Source organism: Oreochromis niloticus, linkage group LG1 (assembly GCF_001858045.2).
Source record: "Oreochromis niloticus isolate F11D_XX linkage group LG1, O_niloticus_UMD_NMBU, whole genome shotgun sequence".
NCBI lineage: Eukaryota > Metazoa > Chordata > Actinopteri > Cichliformes > Cichlidae > Oreochromis > Oreochromis niloticus.
In genome coordinates, this window is record NC_031965.2 from 30,105,576 (window position 1) to 30,122,916 (window position 17,341).

Consider the following 17,341-nt stretch of genomic DNA (forward strand, 5'->3'; position numbering starts at 1 on the left):
ATTCTGTATGCAAAGCCCCCCATTTCCAAAGGCTCAAATGTAAGTGGATAATTGAATAACAAGCGGTTTCGTGGCCAGGTGAGAATGTTTCCTTGTTTTTCTATGACAAATTATGCAGATGAAAGATCTGTGATTGAGTCCAAGTTTTAACGTTGCTTTTGGCAACTGTTTACTAGAAATCCAAAAATAAGGTCCAAAGGGACATTGCAATTGAAGGAAAACTCACTAATCTGAAAAACTCCCAAAACAAACTAATAGAGACAGCAAAACTTTAGGAGTGGCCAAATCAACAGTCTGGTACATTCCCAGAAGGGTGATTCATCTGGACATTGTTTTTTCAGTGGGAAATGTTGCATTTTCTCCCACTGAAACGCAAAGTCCACATAAACAGAAACAACTTTCTGGGATTTCCTTACCTGGATGATTGAGCGTGCATCTAGACATAAGTGCTTTTTTTTTTTTAATTCAAAACTGAATTCACACTCAAACCAAACCAAACCTTCTTTGATGAAGGAAAACACTCACAACATCTTGTAAAGTCAGGAACACTCTTAAAGAAGGAGCCATATAATTAAGTCTACAATAAAGAGACACCTTTATCAACCACTGTTGACACTCATGAACAAGAAGACCAGATTAGACTTTGTCAGAAAACATTTAGAAGAGCATGAACCCAGGATGCTTCTAATTTTAGAGACATTCTACAAATGCAAGAAAGAGTCCTATATATTTTTTAATATGGTGTTTGAGGGACATAAAGACTCCAAGAGTCCTCACAGTATTATTGTAGACAAGGTAATGCCATTCAGAGTAAATACCTGGTTAGATACCATTTTTCTTTTAGGGCCAAGTACAACAACTTTTGATTTATCTGAATTTGAAGCAGCAAATTAGAGGTCATCCAGGACTTGATGTCTTTAAGACATTCTTTCAGTTTAACAAATTGGTGTGTGTTATGCGGCTTCATTGATAGACAAAGTTGAGTATCATCTGCTGAACAGTAAAAACATATGCTATACCTTCAAATAAAATTCACAACCGGAATTATGTATAGTATAAATAGAAGTGGTCCCAACACAGAACCCTGTGGAACTCTATATTAACCTTAGTGTTTAAGGAAGACTCCTCTATGATTCAAACCACCAAACCACTACCTTTAATACCTTCAGCATGTTCTAATCTTTGTTGTAAAATATTGTGTTCCATGGTATCAAAACTGCACTCAGGTCTAGTAGCAAAAGCATAGAGATGAGTCCACTGTCAGAGACCATGGAAAGAAGGTGAAAGTGTGCAATAATATCTTCAATCATGTTTAATTCTCCAAATACTTATGGAGTAAACTGCACATTACTGTACCTTGTTTTGTGAGTGAATCAGTTGCACCAACAGAAGAATAACATTTAACAGTTCACAATCTAAATGTTTTTATGTTATTTTTTTTATTGTATTGCAGTGGTAAGTGAAAGAACCAGCTTTAATTAATTTGCTACTTTGACTGACTTTGGTACCTATGTCTTTAGTTCATGCAAAATAAGTAGCCATTTGTACAACATTAAAGTACACCTGTATGATGGGTCAAAATATACACATCTGTGCCCATTAGATGCATGTTATATTGTAGTACAGGTGAGAACATGTATTTTTCACTACAAGAATATACTTTTCTTGAACCAAATTTTAAGCTTGTAGCATGTGAAGCCTACACCCTGCAGTTTTCATAATGACTCTGTATCTATTTGCAGGCACCAGCACACCCCCAGGCATCTCTGCCACAGCCGTGCCCAGCATAGCCACTCCTATTGGGGTCAATGGATTCAGTGCCCTCCCACCTCAAAGCAATGGGCAGCCCACATCCGAGCCCATTTACACCAATGGTATTCACCCTTACCCAGGTGAGAATATCTAGCTTATATCTAGAGTCTGTTCTGTGGGCCCGGACACTGTTAGCTGTTAGCACTGACAGTGTGTTATTTTTTTATTATGCTTCTGTTGTACATTCACCCAGCAACAGCTGAAAAATAATTTGCCTAAACATCTAAACAATGTTAACAGTTACTGGTTGACGATTGGTTGAAAAGTAAAAGGACACACCTCAGATAAAATTAAAACCAACCAACTTCTGTGTGTGTATTTGCATTTTTGAAACAACAGAAATATCTCTTAAACAGATATCTACTAATAGATATATCCACTTATATATACTCCTTTTAACCAGATGTTGTCTTATTTAGCTGTGCCAGTGAAATTCTCTACCTTTCACTCATCAACCAAATTTTGTTATAAGTTTGGAGCATTCAATTTTGCTCAAAATTGTGGTTAGCCACAATTTTGGAATTTTCTTAAAGTCCTTGAGCAGCTCACCAGATTTACCACAGAAAAACATATTCATGTTGGTGGATACTTGAGCTACAATGCAAGTTGTCAGTTGTGACAACTTATATTAGTTCATGTAATACTAAAAGTTCAAAAGGCTCTTTTAAACTTCACTTTCTGATGATATTTTTTTCAACTGAATTGAAGCATTTAAGGCTTGAGGGTCAATCAACAGTATCTTTGACAGATTTCTGAGAAGCCAGCCCAGTATCATGATGAATCCATCAGTTCATCCATCAGTCAATTATGGCTAATTTGATATGTCTCAGTCTGTTCTCAGCTTCTTAATGTTGCCTTGGACTGATTCCTGAAAAATTGACAGACATTCACTCTCCACTTTTGCATTATGCAAAGGCAGCTGCAATTGTAATGAACTACAAAGTGGTTTGTTTGGCATGTAGTTAATATTTGATGCAAACATCTGGGACGAACAGGCATTTTGAAGAACTGAAAGACATGACAACCCAAATTTCTCTCACTCCCTGTGTGATCTTACCCCCCGATGGTTCTCTGCAACTAACCACAATTTCTGTCATGCTGTTTAACATTCTCTTTATTTCTCTTTGTCTGTGTGTCCGTCTTGACCGGTATCTATCCTCTCTTTCTCTCATTTACTTTAATTTTGCTCTTTGTTGTCTGTCTTTCTTTTCGTCTCTGTGCAGCACAGAGTCCAACAGTGACCGACCCTCTCCAACAGGCTTATGCTGGCGTCCAGCACTACGCAGGTGAGCTGTCTCTCCTACCTCCACTACTCCCTCACTTCCTCCATCTGTCCCTTTGCCTCTTCCCTCTCCCGTTCGGTTTGTCACATCAGCAGGCACATGACAGGTAGCGATTGCCAGATGACTTGCCAGTTTCCTCTTGGATTAGGCTACATTACATTAGAACTGCAAAAAGATTTTTAATTGACTTGATATACACCCACACAAAAACCCTAATTCTAAAAGTACACCAAGAGCTGAGATTTTTAACCTGCCATAAGCCTCCTGCATGAGAGATGACACAGACCTGTCGTGAGCACTGCTTTGTGCATGACATCAGCTCTCATTAACATGGTGTTAGTCTTACTCCCTTTCTTTATGCGTCTGCTTAGTTGAACTTCCCCTTTTACCATTCTCTTTGTGAAGTGATCTGCCAGCCAAATGAGCCCAGGCTCCCAGTCATCATGCAATTTATTTATGCAATGTCTAGAGGACACAAATGAACAATGGAATAATGATTTGAGTTTTGTTGTGTCAAATATGAAAATGGAGATGTGAAAAACTCCACTCTGGTTCTCCCTTTGCAACAGCAGCCTACCCTGCCGCCTATGCGCCAATCAGCCAAGCGTTCCCCCAGCAACCAACCATCATTCCCCAGCAACAGAGGGAAGGTAAGAGCGAGCAAGCGCGCCCACCCAAGATAAAAGGTGATAATTGCCATGTTCCATTCTAATGTAGCTGCGCTGCTTTGAATTAGCGAGGGAGGGAAAAAGCTGGCTGGGGAAAATATGAGAAAAAGGCTCCCCATTTAAAGAGAAGAACATTAGCAGTGAGATGGAAAGTTACTCTGTCATTATTCAAAAACTGCACTAATTCAAACTCGCAGTGCTGGACTGCTTAATCAGTCCATTACAATGTGTTTAAGTGGTTATAAATATTCATCAGATTAATTAGCTGCATGCATAATCATTTATTACCATTCCTAGTGTAGTGTTCGTTCTTATGGCACAGCATCAGATATAATAAAGTATAGGATATACTGTGGCGGTAAATCACTCTTTTTGGCACCATTTGTCAGTCTCAATTATTCATCTATATGATTGTATGAGACAGCGTAGAGTGGTATGAATAATCAATATATGGACGTGAAACTGAGTGTTTCCAGCATTGCCTGGAGGAAAAGTTAGTTTATGTACAAATTTTGTCACTAGTGTGTGCGCATGACAGGGTTACTGTGGAGAACTGTACAAATGAAAATGAATGCACGCATACTTATCCACACAAGTCGCATGCTGGCATAATTCCACAGTATAGAAGAAACATAGAATCGTTAAGGCAATTACTTAACATCTCCCAGTGATGCATTTGAACATTTTAATAATTAGCAAGAATCATAGAAGTCACATTAATGCAAATACAGACAGCCAGACTCATAGGCACACTATCACACAGCTCTTCTCGGTTTAGCCGGTGGCCTGTCTGAGTTCTGGTCTCCTGTGGGTTTTGGCTGGTGTCCCAGCCTGTCTCAGGCCACTGCCACAGTCTGCAGCCCTTCCATTTAACAAGATACATTTAAACCTGAATACACAGGCAGAGTCAAACTTCAGCTTCAACCTTCCACTGAAGGCTAGCAATTTGGATTCAGTCTAGCTGTGTGTGTGGTATGTCAACAGTAATAGTCCTTCAAAATTCAAAATTATAATTTTATCCAGCAATATCAACACTAGCCTGTTAGGCACCCCAGTATTGTATTTTAATACAGTATTGCAAAACACACTGACAGTAATATATGTCATGTCAACACACTGTTACACTGCTGTTAAATCAATCACAAGGATAAATAAAAATGCCTCAAATTTGAACCACAGTATACAACTAATTCTTTATTATTCAAAAAAAGAGATTTTTTGTTGTTGTTGTTTTGTTTTATTTTCCAGAGTTTGGTGCATCAATCCGACAAAATTAAAAGGTCAAAAACGAGAAGAAATCTAAAATTTATAACTGAGATCCTTAATGGGAGTCAGAAGGCAATGCCAAAGCTAAGTCCAGTTAAAGTTGTTTGTTTTGTGGTATATGTTTCTCTGGAAATATCATTGATTTTCAGTATTACCAACATGATATTGATTAGTTCCACATATTTATCTAAACACCTGGTACCTACGTAGCACTAAATGCATCTTTAACTACCAATGGTGTGCAAAACATCTGTGTGAAATGACGACTAACTTCTATTGTTCAGCCTAAACAATAATGCTTTAAGTAACGTCAATTGAAGCCATTGCTTATTTTACAACACTACTCCCCCGAACCTGAAAAGGGACAAGCAGACTGACACCAGGGAGGTCTGGAGAGGCATGAGGACAGTGACTGGTTACATGCCTAGCCATCAAACAGTAGATGGAAACATCAACATGTCCATGACTCTATGTCCCAGTTGTTTTACCAATAGTTTCAAAATGAAAACACTGATGGCCAGTAACCCAGAAGCAACCACACCTCAAATTTATGGCCCTTGGATGTCAGTGGCGACAGGTTATAGCATTTTATTTATATAGCATCATGAAGGCACTAGTTAGGTCTTTACTGGACACCCCCAACTTCTCCATCATATACCTAATCCACCATTCAAACACCTAGGTGATTGTCACACATTCTAATGGTACTCTGGTGTCTTGGATCATGGAGTACTTTATTAGGCATCCTTGGAATGTGAACCTTTAGAAACTGTGTATAAGACAGTACTAAGGAGTATTAGATCACCACAGGACACTGTCATGTTCCTTTTTATCATCATCTTATACTTTGGACATGAAGAACAACATAGACACCAAGGCACAGACACACCGCCACCTACTGAAGTTCTCCTACACTGTGTGCTGCTGTCACAAATATTTGCTCTCTATTTTAAAACACTCATTTTTCTTAAGCTAAAAATCGGGCATGTTTTGTTACCCACTGATCTAGCCGAAATATTACCAACTAAAGTCCCATAGCTCTCTCTATCAAGTGAATGTCAAGTTTACGCTTCCTATATCCCTCTCTATATACCTACTTTGCCACCTTCAGACAACTTGGCTGTTTTTTTGTTGCCAGGTAGAGATACTTCAATTGTTCTGGGTAAAATAAATGTGCTATCGCCTTCCTGTTTTGTGCACAGTTAACCTTTACTTTCGGAGGAGATGTTGTACCTAGTGCTAGAAAGAATGGCAGAGTAAGAGCCAGGCTCGTATGAAACAAGTGTAAATCCTGATGGTACCATTATTCTCTAGTCAGTGCATTGTGCAATTAATCTTCACTTCGTAGTGCTAAAGCATAAAAAAAGTCCTTAATGTTTAAGTGTATTCTTCATAACATAAAGATTCATTAGTTACATGCTCATGCAGTAGCATACTGAAGTTGATTATAACAAAAAACAACGGGGGATTATATTTGTAAGGCGAAAGTGAAAGAAGTCCTCATGCACCAGTATTTTATTCTTTCAAACAAAAAGCTTTTCAAGCAAGTAAGAATTTAATGTGAACAATATGTGAAGCACCTAAATCTGTACAGAGAGAACTGAGATACAGTGTATAACTGCTTAAAAAAATTCTCACTCTGTCAACCAATATGTGCGTGTGTGTTCTCTATCTCAACGAGGCATAGTAGCACTGCAGCCAGCCACCACTGCAGCCCTCTTATCAGCCTTCTCACCAGACCAAGTCTCATCTCGTCATGCTATCACCCTGAGCAATGAGACAGGGAAGAAACCTAGCCAGGCAGCCAGCTGCAAGCTTACTGTCCCTGAGTCCATCACATTTCTCTTTCTTTCTATGTGTCCATGGCTCACTCTCTCACTCTCTTTCCAGTTCATTCCTTCCTTTATCCAGATTGGCCTGTACAATATGTGGCAGCTGGTTGGATGAGTGTGAAGGATGGAGAGAGATTGGAAGACAGTCCTACTGTCACACAGTAATTGGGGCAAAAACTTGGCTTATGTCTTAATGTGTGCTCTGTCTCTTCTCTGTTTTTCCGTGTCTCAGTGCTTCACTTTTCCCAGTATAGCTGTCTCAGTCTTTTACTTTCATTCAACTTATTTTGGGTTATGTTGTTAAATCTGGCCATTTTCTTTTCTTTTCATTCTCCTATTTCTGCTTCTACCTGTCTCTGTGTTGCAATTGTCAGCACATATACTCACACAAAAGTCAGATTTAACAGTTATAATCTGATTTAGTGAAGTGTCCCCTCTTTATACTGTTATTGTATGAAATGGGGCTCTTAGAAAGATTCAAATGGAAACCACAAAAACAAGCTGAACATACAGTTTGACCTTATAACACTAGAAAAAATGGGATTAGGCTTTGTGTACGCCGCAAATGCCACAATAACCAGGTTTAACAAAACCAATATTTGTGCCACCGATAAAATAAACAGAGTGCAGTGCTTCCAAGGTTCCTGCATTACTGGATTATTGTCAAGACTGCCTTATAGTTATTTTTTTCCACCCATGTTATTATGGTCAGTCTTTCTCTCACCGGGCACATTACGCTCCCACATAACCCTTCTGTTGTCTTTCTCTCATCACCAGGGCCAGAAGGTTGCAACCTGTTTATTTATCACCTGCCCCAGGAGTTTGGAGACGCTGAGCTCATGCAAATGTTCCTACCTTTTGGCAACGTCATCTCCGCCAAAGTCTTTGTGGACCGAGCGACTAATCAGAGCAAATGTTTCGGTGAGTCAAAAATCACCTATGAAGAGAAGGAAAAAGAAATCCAACGATCCAATGAAATGAACGTTGCAAGGTGGCTGTGTTTGGTAATATTCTCATGTCTCTCGTTACTTCCCTGCAATTAGTGTTTGCTTTTGCTTTTATTCCCACTGTCTGAACTAATCAAGCTGCAATTAACATTTTAAAAGTGGCGTTACATGCCACTGCACAGGGGAGCACAGAGGGAGATCAAGGAACAGTGCTCCCTACCACACAGACATAAAAAGATAGTGGTCTTAGTAATGGAAAAGCCAAAAGCTCACTAGAATTGGTGAACTAGCCACTGACCCAAGTGTCTCTCCACAGCTGGCATTTCATTCACACATGTATCCATCACACTGTTGATCACAACAATACTCATCACCCTCTCTATCACACCATTACTGAGACAATTAGTATCTATTTTCCCTTTCTACAATTCCAAGCCTCCTTTACCCAAGAGAAAAGCATTTTCCCAGACTCCCACAATCCTCCAGCCGGGCAACCCAGCAGCATCACGCCACCCCTCCCTTGCTCTTCTCTTGCCTCCCACACAGCAAACCAGTTCATCAGGGTGGAGGCGGTGCAGGTGGAATCCATGGGCTTAAAGAGATAATAATAGACTGGTGTGGGCCTTGCTGTTGATTCAGTTGGACAGCAGCACTCAGGAGACAGGGAAAGAGAGAGAGAGAAAGAGAGCAAGAGAGACAGAGAGAGAGAGAGATTTCCAGCATTGGCTTTCTTTCAGTTTCACTTCACCATGGCATGTCTGTGAGGCTTCCTCCTCTTTCCTCTCTTCTCTCATCTCTCCCTCTTTGTTAGGCTAGCTCCCTGTGTGTCTTCTCCTATAAACATATGCCTCTCACTATCACTATCTGTCAGTCAACAAGGGAGAAGGACAAAGGGGCGGCAACTTCATCAGCCTCCCCAGCTTATTTTTCATAGCAAGTAATTAAGATTTTAGCTGAAAAATATCAATTTAACCCATGATTCTTTTGTGGCTTTTTTAAAAAGTAATTTCTCCCTCCTTTTTATAGCAAGCCCCAAGGCTCTTTTGTAGGACATTAACAAATTAGGCAGAAGATGCTGTGCATTAGGGGAGATAAGTTATTATGCATCTAAGAACTTGGAACACTTCATCTTAAAAATGTGTGAGTTTAGTCTCGATAGTGTGGTTAATGGTTGGAAATGCAGACATTTGTAAATACATTATATGTGCATCTACACACTGTACACAGCTGTATCACAGTGAATAGATGGATTGTCTGATGAAGTGTCTATTGAATGAAGAAGAAAATATACTTAGCTATCTAATTATGCAAAGCACAATTACAGTGGCTACCAAATAAGAAGCGCTCATCTAAACTAGGTGACCTTACTGTTAATTAAACAGAAAATGTCCAAAGCACTGTGGTGTGTATTCAAATTTTGGCAGGCTAATTATTTATATATGTAACATTTAAATAAAGCAGTCTGTAAGATGACATTTAGTTAGCCGAGGGTTTTTTTCCTCTCCAAGTGCTCGTCAGGGCAGAAGGCTACTTGTAAGCAAATGAACAGAAATACCATATGTATGCATGTGTTCCCTCATTTTTTTGTTTTGGCATATTGTGAGAAGATAATCACATATCGTTCTCTTACCCAAGTGTTTACAGAGAGGCTTGAGAATTTGAATGTGATAAAAAAGGAGGTCACTGGAGGCACACTCAAAGAATATGCTTACTTCTAAAGGATGTAACCTGGAACAGTATACTCCTAAGGGATTTATAACTGTAAATTTAGTCTATTTAGTTTAGTGCATTTATTTGCAGTATGAAAAATGGATATCAATATGTGATGTGGAGTGATATTAAACACTTGTGCAGGTGAGATAGAATATTTCACCTCATTACAATTAAAACAATAAGATGACAAGAAATCGCAAAAGATGCATGCTACAGTTGCATGTGCAGTCTTGTGTAATGTAATTTTGTATAATTGTTAACTATAAAATACATAATTTTACCAAGCTTTTTTTAATCATTAATGAATTATTGAGTCTCAGAAATTAATAAAACATATATTAAGGTTAATCTGTAAACTCCTTAGATATTCACTGATGAAGAACTATATTATTATTATGGTTATTATTATGTTTGATTTAACCCTGGGCTCTGATACAAAATTAATCTTAATCCTCTGCATTCAGTCACTCGCTATTGACTTTTAAAAAGTGATCAAAGCTTACCTTGTTAAGTGGAATTAGGTGGAATTAGCTTAAAAAATACATTTCAAAAGGTCTACTCAGAATGGCGTAACACATACGCACAGGAAGCACGTTAAAGACGGTGCAAAAGTTGACACACGAAGATGCAGCTAACCTAGAGAACACTTGAAAACATCTTACCCTTTCTACACGTTTGTTTTTTGCCATTTTATTTCGCCTTTTAGTACCTCTTTTCTATTTTTAAATCAAGACGAGTTCCCTCTGCATGTTTGTTGATTGTTTCAATAGTGCACATATAGTACATTTACATCCATAAACAGCTATGTTATATGTTCAGCAAAAGGACATATAGATATTTGGTCAGTACTTAAGAACATAAACTAATCACCACAGCAAATAAGCAAATAAAGTCATTGAACAAAAAAATCATTACTGCATACTGCACGCCACTACTGCGTGTGAGTCTTCTGGTCATCTCAGTATTTTGGGTGGGTGGATGGAGGGTGGGGTGGGGGGTAGAGGGGTAATGTAAGACTTCTGCAGTAATCTAATCTGTTCAACCTGGCCCCTTGACTTAGATTTTCCCTATTGCTCCTCAGTGTGTGTTTTTATTAGAAATGTATAACATTACAAAGCTTGCAGCATTCTGCTGATATGGATGGTTGTGGGAAGAGCTGTACTTCAAGCGGTAGAAGTGTTTGGGGTATTGAGTTGTACAGCAACACACACTCCATGCCACATCACAGGAATGAAACATCAACCTCAAGAAAACAGTTTAAATGGAGCACACTCAAATATTGTATTCTCCTTGTTTATTTTATGTGCCCGAATTCAAGAGTTTGCAGGGTAGTCTTTGTCCTTTTATACTTTACTTTGACCCCTAGAATCCTATCACCTATTTGGCATGTGGATGTAAATGTGAGGTATGGAGATTCATTAAAGCCAGGGATAGTGTAGGCATGGATGTGTTTGTAGGATTGGGAGGGGGATCACTACCAACTGACAGGCCCTTCCCTGCTCAGTTTGTTTAAAGGGTTTGTAAAAGCAGCAGCCTTATCTCACCCGTACTGACAAAAGCCTGCCCTCTCCCCCCAAATTAAATTGGACCCATAGCGGTGTGATCAAATCAGTTGGCAGGCGGAAAATTCCGGCCGTCAATCACATAGGTGTCTGATAAGACCAGGCAAGGAGTCCCAGTGTGGAAAGCTGTGGGCTCATTCCGCCTCGACACCCAGGTGATAACTCAGAGCAGCAGGCACCTCCGTCCTATACACCCTGCTCCTAGCATCTCGTCACGTCCCCCATGCCCTTTGCTCTTTACTTAGATGCAGTCACATACATGAAAATATGTATACACACACACACACCACTGGTGTAGTTGTATGGCTCAACACACAGCTTACTTTTACAGGCGTAACATTTGTGCTACACATAATACGAGTCTCCTTTTCTCTCTTTCATATCTCTGAACACCTTTTTTTTTCTTTTTTTGTTCTCTGTCCAAGTTGAACACCCAGTTTCTAATGGTACTCCTTTGCTTTTTTTATATCTGTGTTATTATGTTATTAGCCTTTCTGGTATTTTGTTTAATCTTTTTTTTTAATTCGGAGATTTTCAATTAATCGCCTGAAAAGCGAAAACAAAGACCTATTGTTTTGCCATTGTTGGGAGTTAAAAAGGGTATTTTTTTTCCTTCTCTTGCTTCTTTCATCTCACCTGTCTTCCTCTTTGTTCCTTAACCGATCCCTTTCTCTTTTTCATGTCTCTCTCTCATATTCCCTATTCTTCTTTCTTCCTTCCTTCTTTTTTCATTTTCCCATTTTCTGCCCCCATCTCTCTCCTGTTCTGTGTACTTGTCCCAGGCTTTGTGAGTTTTGATAACCCATCCAGTGCTCAAGCCGCTATCCAGGCCATGAATGGCTTTCAGATAGGCATGAAGAGGCTGAAGGTGCAGCTAAAGCGGCCAAAAGATGCCAACCGACCTTACTGACTCGTCTGCTATCCATACCCAGGTACAGTAACACCCATGCTATAATGCCCCATGCCATTCTAAAGCGTTTTACTTCACTTGAAAAAGGTATGGATGCGCCTTGAGGTAACTCCTGTTGTGATTTGGCGCTATACAAAATTGAAATGAATTGAATTTACAATATTATCAGTGCAGTACATAGGACACAATACAGAAGACTAGAATGTTTGTGAACTTACTCCCACAAATCTCATTGTAACTTCTAATGAAAATGTTGATTGCTCCTAAAATTCAAATTTATTATCTGAGCAACTATAAAGTAATACTGTATACTTTCAATGCAGAAATGCAGAAATGAATAAAAATTGGATTTGAGTATTAACTGAGAATGTAATGAAATGAGCTACACAATAACATTTCCCAAGCTTGTTTTTATGAATTTCTCTGCTCATTTCAAATATTAAAAAATGTGAAAGTGTGGGCTGCTTTTTACAGGGAGGTTATTGTAGTGAGATGCGCAAAAAGAAACTCTCAACCTTCCGTTATTCCACCAAAGAAAAATCCCATCATTGAATAAAATACTGAAATTTACAGAGTCATCTATATGCCAGACAAATTAGTCCACAAAATGTGTCAACTACTTACAGTCAGAAAAACGTAGTTCTATAATCAAGATAATCAAGAAGTGTCAATGTTTCTAGATTTTACAGGACCTTTTCACAAAAACCTCTGGTGAGTTCTGCCAGGTTTCCCTGCTGCACAGATTTATTTTATGTCTACTTCTGGGAGTCTAGTCTAGTCTAACTTGGACCTGCAGGATGCTTTAGGGCAAATAAATGACATCATCAATACCTAGCTGTGCATAATTACCTGTCTACTGGATACTCCACTGGAAATCGATACAAGTTGTTTAGCAACAAATTTCCAAAAGCAATAATTTATCTCCTCAAATAGCATTAGACCTATGTCAGCTGTTTGGCAATATACAAGCTGATCCTTTATCAAAGAAAAAAAAATTAGAAGATCCACAATTATACAGTCAATTCAGACATCTAATGAGCATTAAGAGTAAGTGTAGCATGTTTAAATGGTTGTGCTCAATATTTATTGGTATTTGTGGCTTCCTCAGGAATTCTGCATTCGGTGCACTAGAATGCAACACTGTGTTCAGTGTTAATGGATACAGAAAACTGGCCTTTCTATATATCCATCGATATCAGTGATTCATACAATCAGGATGTATGGGACAGCCATAATGTAAAAGCCTTTGTTCACTCAAATACTTGTACTTATAAACAATTATTAATCTAAGATATTGTTTTTGTTTTTTAGCTTAATCCTGCACTATTGTAACTATTTAGTTGTAACCAAGGGTTATAGAGATGTTTTATGAAGTGAAAATAGAGTTGTATATTTTATTATAAAATTAACATACATGGAAATGTCATTTTTAATGCTTCCACAACAACACGGATGCATAGTTGCGTGCATAGTAACACTGTTATGACATTCTTTTATATAGTCCCCTAATTTCAAAGGCTCAAAAGACAGCTGATTGACAAACACTTGGCCAGATGAGGCCTATTCTCCTGCTATTGCATGAAAAATTAAGTATTTGTGTAGTTGATTATAAGTGCTGAACTTCCACTTGGTAGCTTGAACTCTCAATAAAAGGTCTAGAGCGTCATTGTCACTGGAAGTGAAAAAAAGGCCATTAAAATTAATAAAGGCCTGGCAGAGCATCTCAAAGAGGAAACACAGAATTTGATCATGTCCAGGTTTTAGAATTCAGCCAGTCATCCAAGTATTGAAAACAATACTTTTATTAAAAAATATGTTAGTTTGTTTTGAAAACACACCTCATTGTTTGATGTTAGGTCCACTGTGTTTGTGTATAGAGGCAAAATAAAAAAAAAAAAACCTTGCCACTATCTAAACACTTATGGACTTTAGTGTATCTGCCGCAAGAAATCTTCTGTCAACAGCTCCCTATTAGGTACCTTAAAATGTGAGAGCTTCAATAAAAATCAATAAAAATACAGATTGCTTAAGGTAGCAACATGCGTCAATAGAATAATTCTCCATTGTAACATATAGGGATGCATCGATCTGATATTTAAATTGGGTACTGGGCCAATCCTGAGTGAAAGTCTGGATCAGGCATTAGTCACAACAAGCAGATCTGTGAGGCTCATCTATTCAATTCAGTCCTCTATTAGTCTGTGTTCATTATTCCCCTTTTCAGCAGAATTGCAATAGTTACTAACATGAGAGCTTATATAACATTGAGGAACCTAAAAAATGACATGCATTTATTTGTTACATTTTAATTAAAAAAAAAATAGGGGGAAGTTCTTTATTTTAACACTGCTATCGGAGTGCTGTATTGGGTGATACCTGTTGTACCTGGAATAAGTTAGAATGGTGCATCCCTACTCTCACATAATCCAATTAATTATTGCCTATCTAATACAAACTACAGTTGTCAGTGAAAAGACAATATAAATACATTGTAAACCAATTGCCTGGAAGGGTTTGTAGTACAGTTACACAGGCATGTATTCTATTCTGGTATTCTATTCTATTCTGTTAAAAGCATTCATAGAAGGTGGTATCCTATACTGATACAGCTCCCTTTATCAGTTCTCTGATATAATTTGAATAGAGCTATCCTCACTAATTAAGAAGATACCATAAGAAGAGAAAAGGAGTGAGTGAATTTGATTTAGGAGCAAATGGAAAATACAACAGCACTGAATGACATGACGGTCATTGAAATATTTTCAGAATGGCTCCAAGCAAACACATTTACCATAATGACATTCTGTCACTTAATCAGTATGTGTGCGTACGTGTTTTTTCAATGTATTCCTCTGTCGTTGCGCCATCTTTGTGTTTTGCTTATGTAATTACACCACTTTGGTTGTTTTAAACCAATAGACAGACCAATAATAAATGATCCATTGAAATATTAAAGAAATAAATAACTTTTTTTAAGTCAATTTGAGCAGTTAGGTTAATAGATTCCTAAAAATCATGGCAGATAAAAACAAAGTGTATATTTTCTAGGTATTTTCTTTTAAATTATTACACAAGCATTATTTATAGCAGGAGAGAGTACGTTGGCTTGTTGGGCCTAAAGTAAGTAAAGTTCAACTGTTTAATTTTCTAAATTCCAACCCTAATGCATTATTATGATGAAAAACTTTGATGAAACTTGAATGATGATTTTCTGTGTGTGCATGTGTGTGTTCCTTATAGGTAAAAACTTCAATATGTAGATAACTTCAGAAGGCCTTTTTTCTGTAACACTGAAAATTTTTGCTTTGAAGTTGAATTAAAAACACGATCAGACAGCATTCTCCTTTTCTGGTCTCAGGAGCCCTGCTACTCTGAAATTGCGTTCTGTGTCTTAAAGATAAACTTAATGCAAAAAACCTGAAGCACTCACTGTACGGCCACCCTCATAGCAAACAATGCAAGGCAAATCCAATTACTGTAGACAGGACAAGTTTCTGAAATATGCATTTCTGCCGTAAGGGTTATCTTTGTGAATATAAAAACATCAATTCAAACCTTTAACCTGCAGATGTTGTCAACCCAATAATATTTCACCACCACACTAAGGTACAAAGAGGCTTTTTTCTGTGCTGCACTGAAGATTATTTGCTCTGTTATTTCTGTTTCACTTGTCTTTTTTTCAGTTTTATGGTAATAACTATAATGACCTCATTTGATTTGTCAGGCAGAATAAGTGAGTATGGAACAAGTAGATGGGGTGCTTTGAATTCTGACTTGAGGAAAAGAAAATCCCATTGTTTCTTTCCTTCTTTTGCACCCTTACCAACCTGGCAACCTGACAAGGCCAATCACAGTGTGAGGTGGCCTTTCTCCGCTATAGCCACACACCCCCACACCTGTCATGGGGCCAAGTTCCCTCAGCTGTAAGTTGAACCCATGGTGTCATTTTCTTTTGGATGACGTCATGTGGTGGGCCTGTGACTGCGTTGCATGACGTGGCGTTGATTGATATCTCTAAACTCTCTCTTTATATTCTGCCCTACTTTTATATATATTTATATATACTGTATATTGTATATTGGCAGTTTGTGGAGTGCAGTAATCGATGCCTTTCATGGCTGGTACCTGTAACTGACGTGCTGACTTGTTGGTTGATTATAATTGGAAGTGGCCTTTAACCCTTTGTGCTATTGTAATGTGTGCCCTTGTGATGTTTTACTTTCTCTTGTGGGGTTCATGTGTATGGATGTACTGTATTTTCGATTTCTCTATCTCTTCACATTCACATCACGAAGCGTTTTCTCTTCCAGAAAACTTTTATTCTTTAAGTCTACTTATTTTCAAAAAGGACCTATTTCTCTCTCTGTTCGACAGCTGTTTAGTTGAGAGATGGCCAAGATGACCCTATGTTTGTGAAGCCAATTAAATCTCTAACGTTCACACAGAGAGCACAGGCAAATGTTGACAGTCTACTTCCATCTGCACAGGGAGTACTTCAGCAAGATTGTTTTGTTTGCCTAACACGAGAATCACTTCCCATTTATTTATTTATGAGGGTGCAAACCAATTACACAGTGATAGAAAAGCTGCTGGCGGCACTACAGACCTGCGTACCCAAAATCCGTCCACCATACACCATACTGTACAGAGAGGTGTAAGTAGGGTACAAAAGATAGAATGAAATACAAATACCTGGAATGATTATTTGTGGCTGCCTGTTGCTTGTTATATTTTTAGTATGATTCTGGCACCGCATAATTTAGGTATTCAGTTTTGCTGCTTGTATGTAGTACAATTTTTGCTCTATGTGTACAAAAAAGCAGCATACAAATTCACAGTGAAAAGGTCCTTTCTTTGCAAGTGAGTTTGTTTCCAACCCTCGAGGCCAAGACTGATAAGCGTTAGTAGTTTTCATTGAGCACATTCTACCCTATTATTTCAGAAGCCCTGCAGGCGACTCTCCCAACCTTAGTCTATCCAGTGAACTCAGGGGGTGTCTAGCCAGGCACGCCAGGGGGCATAAGGTTTTTCTGGCATCAACTATGCCTCCTAACTGCCAGGTGTCATTTATGGAGCCATCCGAGTAGGTGGTGGTGTGCGGAGGCATAATATTAGGACTAAAAGCTTGTGAGGGAAAAAGAAAGAAAGAAATTCTTTGTTACTGGACAAAGTTACTGCATGAAACAGTTGTGATGTTTTCAAAGAAGCTGTTTACTTGGGGAAAAAATGATCAATTTGAAAGCCACTGTGTGTTTCTACTCAGCTACATGTATAGGGAGAATTGCGAATGGCTTATAAAAGAGGGCATCTGTAATTGGGACTGTTAGTGCTTTATGTTGCTAATGGCC

General features: G+C 38.4%; 1 protein-coding gene across 14 annotated transcripts in view; it reads left to right on the forward strand.

Annotated features, from left to right (window-relative positions):
- celf6 (CUGBP Elav-like family member 6) overlaps positions 1–17,341 on the forward strand; it is a 146,124-nt gene that overhangs the window by 120,488 nt on the left and 8,295 nt on the right. For 9 of the 14 annotated variants that reach the window (XM_019360276.2, XM_025907479.1, XM_019360250.2 and 6 more), the window contains 5 exons: positions 1,743–1,892; positions 3,036–3,098; positions 3,665–3,745; positions 7,639–7,782; positions 11,866–12,015. In XM_019360276.2, the coding sequence (XP_019215821.1) occupies positions 1,743–1,892; positions 3,036–3,098; positions 3,665–3,745; positions 7,639–7,782; positions 11,866–11,993 (566 nt within the window). In that variant the 3' untranslated portion in view covers positions 11,994–12,015. The other 5 variants (XM_025907481.1, XM_019360270.2, XR_002062464.2 and 2 more) reach the window with 4 other exon arrangements.